The 13,786-nt window shown below is 37.5% G+C and overlaps 1 protein-coding gene across 1 annotated transcript in view; it reads left to right on the top strand.

Annotated features, from left to right (window-relative positions):
* Window positions 1–13,786, top strand: part of LOC102376305 (formin-2-like) — a 229,334-nt gene that overhangs the window by 177,798 nt on the left and 37,750 nt on the right. The window contains exon 14 of the mRNA XM_014523760.2: window positions 8,242–8,293. Coding sequence (XP_014379246.1) covers window positions 8,242–8,293 — 52 coding nt within the window. The remainder of the gene's footprint in view (window positions 1–8,241; window positions 8,294–13,786) is intronic.

Below are 13,786 nucleotides of genomic sequence, written 5' to 3'. Positions count from 1 at the left end.
TTCAGCAGAAATAGCTTAAATTGCAAAAGGGTTTGGGGCCAGACAGTGACTACAGCCAGTAATCATTGGGTCAAGATTGTAATGCAGTCCAATAACACAAAGTTGTGGTGGAACAAAGAGTTTCAGATGGATGTTTGAATGCTGTTACAAGAGACCTTTTCTTAATGCCATGAAGCCAAAGTCATTTCTGAATCTGAACCAAATAGTAAGTCAGTCTTGTACAATGGATGTTCATGTGAGATTGTCCCAGGTTTCAATGATGTTGAATAGATTTTCTTTCATCCAAAAACTTTCTGAATAGCTGGAGTTGATGCATTTTCAAGTTTCAATAAGGGCTTAATATTTTTCACAAAGCCACCAAATATTGGCTTCTGTCATGAACTGAAGATTAATGATCAACTAACTGCTTTTAAATTCTTCTGCAAAACCCACTTCCTTCTGTTGTTTTCCGTCTATAATCACTGCCTAATTGTTGCCCAGTACCACTCCTGTTCCCGATCAGATTGAGGTTATAATAAAAAGGAAAAAAAAAGAGAAAGAGGGAGAATGAGCAACAACAACAACAAAATCTAAATTGTTCAGCTGAACGTGTGCTGCCAGGGAAGGAAAAATGAATGAATGGGAAGGGCAAGAAAAGAGCTCTTTCAAGAGCTTTGCTTTTATCTTGTCACTGTACTCCATTTTGATCTTGTTTCCTTAATATTGTTAGGTGCTTAGAAAGTATGGTATGGAGTGTTATCCAGATGCCCAAATACAATTACTGTGGATAATATTTCAGTAACCATTTTGCAAACTCCACCTAATTTAGGGGAGTGGACAGAAAAAGAAGGGAACAGAATTTTACTCCTGAAAGTTTTGGCAAAGTTTCTAGAGGTGGGAACAGCAAATATTGCTATTGGTATAGCCAAGAGCTCTTATTTGCACAGACATAAAATGAAATAAATAATATTAAATATCTCCAAAAATATAAGGAAGGGTATGGAGAATGCCTAGAACTAAAGGGTTCTAGTGAAAAAAATCAAACAAACAAACAAACAAAAAACCCACTATCTCTCTGCAGGCGTTTTAAAAAGTGGCATATTAAATTAAATACAAAGACTTATTTGATGAAGAGCAATGTAGGAGACTATTAGATGGACTGAAATGTGAATAGGAAAAAGTAGGGGTGTGCAAAATGGGCTCTTTTCAGATTCGGTCCGAATCAGGGACAGTGATTTGGTTAGTTGATTTGGATCATTGTCCCTGATTCGATTAAGCTAATCTGTATCTGAAGATTCGATGCTGATTTGGAGAATCAGTGATTCGGCTGTAATGAAACTTTAAATGTTTTTTCTACATACCTCGAAGTACCAGGTGCAGCTCATGAATGCTTGATGCTGGGTGGGTGGAGCATCCCATAGGAGCACTGCCCCCTCCCCCCCCCCCCCATGCTCAGTGGTGAACCCAGAAGTGGACTGGACATACTTAAATTACTGATTTTTTTTATTTATTTTTTTATCATTTTGTAAGATCCTCCTATTCTCTCTTATTAGCAAATTACAAATGTCATTTTCTTAACATGTTTCAAGGCAGCTGGTCATGCAGTGCGGGGAGGAGGGGGGAAGGGGAGCAGTGGCCGCACATGGAGTGGCAGCTCAGGGTGGTAGGTGGCAGCAACAGCCACCAGGTGCAAGCTTCCCCCTCTGCTGCTCTGGGATAGCTGCCGCTACTCCCCAACATAGTGTAGTTTTAAAAGGTAACAGACTTTCAAGAATTCTGGATTTTTTTAATCTCCGGATTTATGCGGTTATACTGTATATCCCTGAAACATGGAAGATGCTGAATTTTAACCTATTTTGGATTTAAAACTTGATTGGTGAACAAGAAAGATTTCTATACCTCCCTGTCTGTCTGTCATCTGGCACCACCAGGGAAGGAATCCTGCCTTATCTGCACATCGAAGAGCAACTCACACCCAAAAGAACAGACTTCCACTTTCAGCTTCTTCTGTGCAAGAATGAAGTTTATTTTCTTCCTATGGGGACTTTTTACCATCTTTAATTTTCCCTGAGCCTGAAGAAGAATGTGTGCACCCAAAAGTTTGCAGAAAAATATATTTTTTAGCAATTTCTTAGATTAATTTCTCGTAAAGGGTCTAATATCTGAACCAAGAGTTCTACAGTTTTGCATTTCTTTTCTTAACATGTAACTTCGCTATGACTACTCAGGTGATCTTAGTTGAACACACAATTTTTTGCAGGATTTTGGCTTTAAGGTACTTGAAGTGCAAAGCATTAGGATAAAGACATAGAATGTAATTTTCTTGGGTGAATACCTGTTGGCAAGATGGAGTTGATGCAAATTTAAATGAATTCCACTGGGATGATCATTTGTGATGCCTTGCTTGGAAGACAACAATATGTGTATATGAAAGTAAAAATGTGTCTGGATGATGAGAGAAGTTAAACAATGAAATAGCCTGCCATGAGGTGTCATAGAGATTCCAATGATAGAAATATACAAAAGGGGAGTAAATGATAAATTCAAGGTATAGTGTGTACTGGGTCTAGGCAGTCCATCCTGTGACAATCTACTGATTTTAATCCCATAACAGTTTTGGAAGGATTATTCATTTTATTTCTTTCAATGAAGAATTTTTAAAGGATATTTTTTCTTTCAATGTTCTGTGAGCTATTGAAAGAATACAAAATCCTTTGAGATACTGAGAGTATGAAAGCAGCCATATAAATCTAGGTTCTCTACTGATGTATAAGAGGCAATATTTATAGAGACTGTCATTTAGTGAAATGATGCATCCTTTTATAGGAGTGCAACTGTACTTTTGGAGACTCTTCAGTAGCTTAGCTTTGAGGATTAATAAAACAATTCCAAGCTGGAAAAGAAAGAAGATGATTCTGCAAAATACGGAATAGTTTTTTAGTATGATGAAAGGTCACCAGCCCCCAAAAAAGAAAGCTGGATTAATATTTTTGCCATTTGAAATTACAGACAGACATCATCCTGGGCAGATGAGGACTTCTGAATTTGCAAAAACTGTATGCGGCAATTTCATCAATTCAAGCTATCTTTTTAATTCCTTTTAATGAGTGCACTGATGCTTACTGTACTATTCTCAATTTCTAAAAATTTTTTAGGGAAGAAAGACCTGAAGGGGAACTAGGAATTCATCTGCCTCTGGCTCCCTTTGTACCATTGTTAATCTATCCTTTTGATACGACCTATTGCCACAGTTTCATAGACTCTGGGATCGTGTGAGTTGTTCCCCACCTAAAGGAAGAAAGCACAATTATTCCTGTCCTTAATAGCTCCACAAAAGGACAATTTTAAGTTGCATTTAGGATTTGAGTCTCATCTAGTAGAGGTTGTTAAGGGATAGGTACTGCACTGACTTTAGTTAGTCTATAAGGTACAACTCTACCCTGCCTTCTGTCTGACTTTAGACTACCATGGCTAATTACTTCTCCTGGTTATTATTACCATTTTTAGGGAAAAGACACTGAAGTGTAGCTCTTCTCTAGTTTAATTAAATGTACCATGTGCTAGTTATGGTACCAGTTAAATGGATTGTGCCATGAGATTTTTTAAATTTAATTTATTTTTGTTACAGTTGCTATATTCAAAGAGACTTAGAGGGGTTTCTTTTGCAGTTGTATTTAATGTCTGATTACAAATATTTTATTTCAATTTACTTTTTCTACACTAAGAATGTAAGTAAACCTTTTTGAAAGCATTGCACCAAAATTGAAATTTTAAACTGCTTATATGTAACATTTAAAACATGTGAGCATGTCTTCCCCTAGCAGTTTGATCCAGTATATATAAGAACTTCTTACTACTTGAACCAACTAATAATGATTCGTTTTGGATCAGGAGCTAATGTAAGGTATTGCTGCCAATGTTCCCTTTTACCAGCCTCCTCTCAGCTGGGTTTGAGCTGTACTTGACAATCTTTCATATGAGGCTGTATAAAGTCCTTACCTCAATAACTGTTACCTCAGTCAATATTTTCTGTAATACTGCTGTGCAAGGGAAAGTGCATAAATTTAATTTTGATCTCACAGTATTTACTTTAGGTGACTAGATTGGCACTCAAGTCAGTTACAAAAGCTGGCCACATTTCTGAGTGCTAAGCACTGTTTTAAATTCAAATTAACGAACTTGATTCTTTCATTTAATCTATCATGGCTGATTATGACGTTAACAACAAAAAGTCATTACTTCTTTTTTTGTATTCATGTGTGATACATACTAAAAATCCATTCAAATCAAGGTTGATGCTATGAGTGTTCAGATTTCTTTAAATATGAATTATGTCCACAATGTATGAAAATTGCATATGTATAATAGGTAAAATAAAGTGCATATAAAAGAGTCTGGATTTTAGCATTATCTTTCTTTCATTAGTGTGTTATCTTTCTTCATGTTACTGCATATTTTTTTTTTGTTATTTAACAATTTTAAAACAAGACCATGTACTGACATTACACTTTTACCAGTATAAGTGATCAGAAAGTGGTCTATATCTGTAACAGGACAGAGGTTTGGCACACATAGGGTGCCAAAAATGTTTAGGAGCCTGCTCTAACTCATAGCACTTTACACACAGCATCATGAGAGCCTCCAGCCTCCTCCCTCCCTAGCAGATATTTGCCTGTTGGGTTGGAGGCATTTGAGCCTGCATGCACTAGCCATGGATAGCAGGTGGAGCTATTCCTGCAGACATACCCCCACCAGCTCCTGAGCTGTCAGCAGGGGTTGGGGGGAGGGAGTGATGGAGCAGCAGGCAACTGCCAGCTGGGCTTCACCTGGCTAAAGCCTGTTCCTCTCCCCCCCCCCCCCCCCCCCCCCCCCGCCCCGGCGCGTTAGACCCTGTCCCCCCCCCCCCCCCCCCCCCCAGCTAGCCCGGCTGGGGCGTGGGGGGAGGCAGGCCAGGTATATGAGGCAAGGGGAGGCTCCCTTACCCCACCCCACCCCACCCCACACCTAGGCCTCTTGAGAGCACCAACATTCCCTTCCCTTCCCCCTCCCTATGTTTTGAATCAGGTCTGTAGAGCACTTTCAGGGGCTCTATTGCATGAAAAATATAACTTGTGTAAGTAACCGTAAACTGGTTTAAAAATGGTGAACCTAGTCTAATATTTGCCACCAAAATGGCAAATGTGTGTTTTGTTTGTTACCAATCCAAACTATGCTGCCTACAGAAAGCCACACAACTTAGAAAGATTCTGCCTATGGCTTTCTGAATGTCTGTACCTAACCTATGTCTGTACAAAGTTAAGAGAGGTGATAGACTGTTGGCCAGATCCTCATCTATATTATGTCCCTTTTGTAGCCCATAAGAAATGTAAAAGGCCATAACATGGTTGCAAATGGCCAACTAATATTTCCTTTGCTACTTTTCTCACTGCCAGATTCTCCACCATCAGCCCCTTTTCATTAAATAGGATAATTTCAAAGTAGTGCTATAGTGCAGAGTTCTGTTATGCCAGCCCTTTCCTACGGTACTCTCTACACCAATTGATGGTCTGGCAAAAGAAGGTAATCTAGCTGTATAATTCTAATGTCTATCATGGAAAAATATATTATTTTTTTCCTCCTAAAAGTGTAGTTTTTTGAATGTGTGTCATTAAAACATCCTCAGAATAATTATCTTTACATAATGGTTTCTTTTCTAAATGAAGTCATAAAAAGCAAAAATGTCTAAAATAATAATTTAAAAATGTATCTTCTGTGTATCTGTTATAAATAACTATTTTGCTTTTCAAATCAGAAATGAAAAACTATCTTTTTTTTAAAATGGAAAGAAAATACTCCAGCTTGGAGATGTTTTAAGCCATAGAGAACATTTATATGGGATTATATGCTGAAGCACGTTCAAAAAGTAAATTGTGGAATGGTTGCACTATTTAGTATGGTAAATAATTGAGTTATAAACCACTGTGAGTTAGAAGGAAGGGTCAAAAACCCTTTGCTACCAGCCTGAATGATCTTGCCAGACTAATAATCTTGGAAATAGTAACAGAATGATGTTATGATTTTTTTTCAGACAAAGTGCAAACATTTAATAACCACTGTCCAAAGCCTCTACAACATTAACCTGTTTTAATGTTGTGCTTTGTTGGAGCTTATGGGAGTCCAAATTAAAAGTCTCAGAAACAACATTGTTTATCTTTTAAGTGGTTATACATAGTAATACTTAACGAAAATACTCACCTAGAGTTGGCTATTGGAAATGTGCTTCACAAGGAGTTTTTGTAACCATTTTCTTCAGTCTTGTTTTACATGATTTCATAACTAGTGTTATTTTGAGTTCCAGGATTGAAATAATAATATTAATAATAACAATAAGTTAATGAAGCTCAGTCAAAGTTGCCAGCTTTCACATCAAAGCCATGTAAAGCTTTTATAAACTGTAAGTCAAGCCAGGCTCGCTCAACACTGGGCCCAGGTTCACTCTAGAAGCAACTGTGAACCCTCAAAAACTTCTTGAAAAATCTGGCTGACTTTCAAGTTGGTAATGAAACCTGAAATCATACAGGCTTCCCATGCTCTTGAGTTTCCTTAAGAATATTTTACCCAACTTTCACTCAGTTTCTTTTGTGGCTGCTTTTAAATATATATATATTTTAACAGGGCAATATGGCTTGATACTTCAAATAATAATTACCAGATATAATGTTTGTTAGATACAATGTAAGCAGTGAGAAATAGCCCCACTGACATTAACTCACAGTAGAAAATAATACAAATAGAAGCAAGGATCAGATGCATAATATTTATGCGGAGAGCCACTGGAAAAGATGCCGGAACATAGGCTAAAGTCCTGGCTTTAGCAGATGATGTGGACTTAGGTGAACCCGTCTTCTTCTTTGACACTTTTTTCCTATCATTGTATAGTGCTTGAGTTCTGTGGATGACAACAGTAAAAAATAATGCTAATGATTCTTTCTTACTGATGGATAAAACTAGGTTAGGTCTCATTTTATGTTCAGTATAGCTGATTATTATTGGACACTGTTGCATAGTGGTGGATAGTTTCCCAATAAGTTTAGCATCCGTTTAGATGCACAAGTTAGTTTTCAAAGGCAATGTGCATATAATATAGTGCACTATTAAATACACATTCTTTAATACCCTTGAGGGCAGCAGAGGAGTGGTAAACTGAATGAAAAGTGAGAATATGTTTTAGATTTTTTTTCACTCTTTTTCCAATTTGTGGAGATTTAGTATGACTGGAATTCATCTGCATCTCAGGACAGTGCACAGCCTCTTAGGACCCTCTTACACCCTTGAAATAGATCTTGAAAATATATCTGAAGATCACAGCACTCATGCTTTGAATGGATGTAAGCAAAATTAATTTACAGGATTCAAGATGGCATTTTAGTTTGCCACGGTGATTTTTTGTTAGCCCTGTACAAACGGATGTATTTAATCTGTGTTCCCAAGTGCATATAGCAGTTCATCAGAGAGGTAAAATGTAAGCCACAATGTGTTATGGTTTTGAAGATCATCTGTGTCGAAGCTCCTGTATAAATAAGATAAAGTGGTAATGAAAGTCTAAATTTTCTCTTGATCATAATTCTATTGTCGTTGTTGTATTTCTATCAAAATAACACACTTTTAACAAGATTAGCAAATACGGCTCAATGTTTTGAATTCTCAGTTAGCATAAAGTGAGAGATCTCTTTGACTGGGATAGTATAACTGTGAGAATGAGACCACATAATATCTATGCATTAATAGTGGATGTTATACATGCAGTAATTTGGTTCATTACTGTTTGCTTAGGGATATATTTCATATTGGCTTATTGTAGCAGTTAGATATTTGTAGGGACTTTTGCTTATAGTTTCCAAACAAAAAATATTTGGTAGGTGAGGCATGATATGGAGGTCATTCCTCAGTTACTGAAATATTTTTGTGGACCATTAGAGCCTCACATTTGTGCCTTTCAAGGGGCATTCCAAGGCTTATTTCCATACACCATTTCTATGAGCGTGTTTTGGTTATTTGTGTTAATTGTGCAAAAGTCTATAAATTAATTTTGAGTGAATTCTTTATAAAATGTGGGCATGTTCTAATTCACATTTAATTTAGCACTGATATACATAGGACTATAGTCGCATGTAAATGAAAAAATCAATAACATATTGAATATCTGTACTGATTAACATTATGGCCTAAGGAACTTGTGAAATATTTCTCTTGTAGCCAACACTTTTCCTTTCTTTTCTACAGCTAAAATTGACCAAGATGATGAAGAGAAGTCACTGGCAGAAGCACATAAAAGGTGAGATGACCTAACACTATAAAACTTGTCATTTGTAAAATGTGTTTTGTAAACTGTATTTCAAGCTAACATTAACATTTTCTGGCTAACAAAAGAATGTATTCAATTAACTTAAGTGATATGTACTTGATCTTGGCTTTATTTTGAACAATACTATAGAAAATCAAAGCAATTTATGCATACAGTGTGCTTGCAAAAACCGTTAGAATAACTAGAAAAGTTGTGTACGCGTCCTGAAAAAACAGACATGCTCCGTTTGAAAAAGAAAGAAAAAGAAGCAACCAGTGGGTTGTGAGTGAGCTGTTGCTTTGCTCAAAATCTTGAGTGATTTGATAGAAACACAATACACTCCTCCAATCCATTATTAATTAAATATTGACTTCTGCATTTTGTAAAATGGCTACTTTATAAAGAATGGAGATTTTAAAATATATATGTTTAAAGAATGTGTATGTGGCTTCCACTGTAAGAAATTTACTTAATCTTTAGACATTTTTTGTGATAAAAACAAAACACCTTAAGTACCTTGCATTTCACTAAAGATGTGAGCAGCTGAGACAGGTTTCAAACTTGGGAAAATTCCCCAATTTGCTATATTGCATAACTTATGTTGTTTCCTTTTTGGGGGGAGGGAGGTGGCATTCTCTGAAGTCAGTGTTAACTGGACAAAGGATTATTTTTATCAGGCACAACAAAGGCAAGTCAGGGACCAAAATAAATATACATATGGGGGGGGGGCGGTGAGGAGAAACAAAAAACATCATTTGTACACCAGATCCTCTGATGACAATGAATGTTTTCCTCTTTTTATTATGGCATGGTTATTACTCTTTTTGCATGGTGTTAATAGGTATAATTGGGAACTTCTTTTTAGGGGCAGGCGTAGAGGTTAAATATGTCTTTTTGCAGACTTGGCTAGTACATCTTTTAATTTTAACTTATTATGCCAGGTTTATGTTGATGCAAGGGATCTTGGAATTAGCCCATTTAAGAAGCACTAGAAAGCTTATCCCTTTTATTTCACTTGTTAAAAACAAGGAAGGAGTCTATGGCTATGAATAAGCATTCATTTGTAACAGTACTGAAGTGTCTCTGTACTTTGTAGTACTTTGAACCCACAGAGGAGTTTCATCCGTCAAGCTGGAGACCTACAAAGTCACCTCAAAGATAAACTCTCCAGTCAGGGAACAGCAGGGAGCTGCTCTTTGCATCCCTTCTCCCCCACGGGATCCCTGTCACTGCCAGGCTGCCCTCTCTTCTGTCATAGGACGGAACAGATAATCAATGATCAGTTGATTGTTGCTGAAACCAGTAGGTGCCAAAGAGCACCCCTGCTCCCTCCAGGGTGGATCCCTCCTCTCCCCTGCCATGCCTGTTAGTGACACTGCCAGAGCCCCAGTGGAGCGCAGGCAGTGGGAATTTCCATACCCTAACCTTACCTAACCCTTGGCAATTTGTTTCTGAAATCACACAAGAAGCTAAACTTCAAGCTTGATAACCTTTTGTGACTCAATTCATCCCCTCTCACAGTAAAATCCAGAGTAGGTAGCTCTGGAAAGATTTTTTTTTTTTTTCCTGGATCCCTATCAGCCTGTTCACTCAAGTGATTTGCATCTCCCTTTAGAAGGGGGTTCAGATCTGATCGATTCCCAAGGATGCTGGGGAGTCTGGAATCCGTCCAGAGACTGGACAGGTTCCTGTGGTCTCAGGATGGTTCCTCTCCCTGCTTCTTTTCCAAGATGACTCCCTTAGAGAGCTTCTAAAAGCTCTCTCCCTAATGCTACATTGAATGTCCATTTTGGCTGTGGGGAGAACATCAGTATGACCATCCTTCTGGTCCTTTCTTTGGCTTTGTGTCTCCTTTCCCACTAACCCAATCTCTCCATTGGCTATGCAGAATCTAGATCCTACATAGCAGCCTCCACAAGGATTGTTAGGGAAGGAAATTGTGGTTCTTAAGGCCCCCTGTATGCATGTACTTAAAAAGGATAATCTAGACTTAGTTACCCTTATGTTTTGTAGCGAGGGTATATCTGAGATCCCAAGATCTCATAGATTTTATATTTAAGACTGGATTTGTGCTTGCCACTCACTAGGCAAAGAAAAAGAGATTTTTATTTTTCTCTTTTTTTATAAATTTCCACCGGTGAATTCTTTAATTCTGCAGGATAAAAGCATTTTCTATGATTGTGAATGCTAATCTTTTTTTAATTAAATACATTTAGGATAATTTTATTTAAATATCTTAAAATATAATTCCTGTACGTTAAGCTTTTTTTTTTTTGAGGAGGAGGAGAGCTTAGGCAAACTAAATAAGGGATTAGTTACATTCTGTTAATCATAGGTAAAACAGCAACACATGGGATGAACAGACAAGCAAGGAGTGCAAGAAGAAGTGATGGATTAGATGGAGCAAAATTAATGTGATTAGTGTGCTTGGATTTTTCTTTTTGAAGTGGTTAATTTCAGCCTATGTACATTGTATGGTCTACCATGTGATAGCAAGAAATACAGACCCTTCTTTTCTGTAGCATAGAGTGTTAAAAAAGAAGAATCACACTTCTGCAAAAATATAGAAACTCTAGGTAACTGCCCCTCTAGCAATCTAAAAAAAAAAAAGATGTTTCTAAACTGAATAATGTCATTGAGACAATGTAGCAATATGTATTTCTGAAAAGCTCAGTTGTGCAATTGAAGGGCTGAAATGGAAAGTTAATCTTCCACACAAATTAAAGACAAAGAAAATGGAATGTCTGCTCCAGGGACTCCATACAGTGTCTAGCTGTTCATTTGTCACAAGTGAGAAAATGTTTAATCAGTTTTGAAATGATGTATTCTCTCTTTATTTATCGTGTTTAGTGACTTTGAAAGTGTCAGTATGTAAAGTGTTTATCCAAGGAATGGATTTCTGGCACATGGATAAAATGAAATGTGAAATGTTTAGCTCACAATAGGCATATGTTCCAAGATCTCTCTGAGTAAGTATCCTGAGATGAGAAGAAAGCACACAGGTCTGTGTTTATCTAGCTTACGCAGGCAGACAAGGAAGGCTCCAGCCTGGTATTAACACTGAAGTGACATGGAATGTCTTCACCAAACCCCAAACAATTACATCACTCCCTTAACAATATTGATAAAGTGCAATAAAAAGGAACCTGGCACTTTCCAATTAGACCTTCATTGCTAAATACTTGAAATCCTGTCAAATACTTGAAAAGTTAAAGTAGAAACTTCTTTTTTTTTTCTTTTTTTTTTTTTTAAGGGGAAGGGGCAGTGGGGGATAGGAGGAGAAAGGGCAATGGGAAGGAAAAGGCCATGAGGTATATTTTAAGCTTCTTAAACCTAATACATGTTAAGTAATTTTAAGGAATTTTAGAATAACTTGTATCTCCTTCTGTCCTGTGTCCCCCTAGTTATGTGGCTGAAATACTGAACTTGAACCAGATATTTGTGATTGTAGGCTACATTGGTGAAGTGATCCTCTATTAATATTAGACATTGATTGCCTTGTTTTCACTCAAAATTAAGATATCTCACACTTGCATCCTCTTAATTTGTGGCCATTTGCTTTGCCACATTTGCAAGAAAGTTTGTAATCATGGGGGGGTTTCCCCTCAGACTGGAAAGAAAATGTTTATGGGTTCTGTTGTTTGCCAACGAAACTGAATTTAATGTAATTATAAGGATCAAAAGTTGATCACGCTGCCTACCTCAAAAAGAAATGGAGGTTAAATGCACAATTTTTGAGCCATTCATCACAACAATGCAATTGATATCCCCCGCCCCCCTTCTCAACCCCCTTTTATATCCTTAACAGTAACAGAACAGGCGAACAGCACCTAACATTGTAACTGGTACATGATTAGGTTGATGGTTGGCCGCTGTCTTCTTTTACTTGACTCTTGCCCAAGTTTGTGTGAAGTGGCAAAGACAAGGGTACTGAAAATGGCAGCCTCTAAAGCAGCACCTTGGATTCTCTTCTGGATGGAGTGTCAGTGGCTTCACTGTCTGTCAATGTTTAGTTTATACCCCTCTTATGTACAATTCCAAAGTTTGGGAGTTTAATTTTCTTTAAAAAAAAAAAAAAAGACAATTGTCCAGCTTTCCAAAATCCATGCCACTAGAAGCTTTAGCAGGAGTGTCTACCATCATAGCTGTCTGCCACGTTAGGATCACTGTACAAGTTCAGCTTAGAGCCTTTAAGTCCAGGGGCATGTTTAGAGTGTGGAAGGCCTCCATTTACTAGTGCTATCTATTTGGCAAACAATGAATCATCTGATTTGAAGTCTGGTACAGTAGCTGGTCTTGTTGGGCTCAGATCTAGGTGAACCATAACAGATTTACACAGAGAATCTGACATCTGCCAAGACCAATTAATTGCATTGAAAATGACTGGGTTTCATTTACATAATCCCTGTAAATATAATGCTTGCAGTAGCATGTGTTCAGTGACCCTATAGATTGCTTCTGTTTAGTAAAGTTTAGCTATTTTATTGTTTTGAATTGAACTGTGAAATGTAGATACAATGAATCTGTTAAACTCAGGGCCCTTTATATGGATTCCTCAAATTTTATAGATTTCATAGACATTAAGGGCTGCAAGGGACTTCGTGAGATGGAGTCCAGCCCCCACACCATAGGCAGGAAGTCAGATAACTGAGGGCTACATAAAACAAGTGCATGTTGCTGCTGATGCCCAGTGAAGGCCAGATAAACATGGCCAGGGTGATACTTTCTGTCCTTTTTACTATTGATTTCATTTGGTAAGATAATTTAGTGTAGTTTACTCCTTATGAAACCTAAATTTGCTGTGTGATGGTAATAACATGTACTTACATTATGAAAAAACAGACAGACGTCTGCATGCTGACAAAATTAGCAGCAGGGGAATCTGGGATGAGTGTAGGTGGATCTGAAATAACCGTCTTCCTATTTTAGGAAGTTTTCGATTTGGTTTGTTTTATTATATGGTGCAGGTATATTTACATTCCAAAGATTGTTACAATTTCAAAGTGCTTCCGAAGTGCAGTCTCCAAGGCACCCCTTCTATTTTCAGAATGTTTTAATAACGTGCTTTGCCATGTTCTGGTGCTTTCTTTGCTGTAGCAACAAATTACTTTAAATTTCAGAATGGAATGTTTGCCTTTAAAACTCCTTGGGAAATAATATGCATCTAACACCCTAGTCTTTGCATGCATAAGACTTCCGTCAGCTTCCATGAGCATCGGACATGGTAGACAACCATGGTTTACACCTGCTTCGGTGCTGACAAGTTGATGACACCTAGAGAAGTAGCAGACAGAATGGTACAATGGTATTGCTGAAAAGCAATACCTAATTATGTAGTACCTAAGCCTTTAAATCTTGACTGTTCCTCCTACACCACTCCCTGTTGCACAATGCTTTGCAGTTTGCCTTTGTAAGATATCTAATACTAAAATGAAAACTGAGCTGATGCTTTAAGTAAGTGTTGAAAGCTTCTACCAGCAGGAA

This window comes from Alligator sinensis, unplaced genomic scaffold (assembly GCF_000455745.1).
Source record: "Alligator sinensis unplaced genomic scaffold, ASM45574v1 scaffold127_1, whole genome shotgun sequence".
Lineage (NCBI taxonomy): Eukaryota > Metazoa > Chordata > Crocodylia > Alligatoridae > Alligator > Alligator sinensis.
Note: the sequence above shows the minus strand (reverse complement) of the source record. Positions and strands in the feature narration are given on the sequence as shown.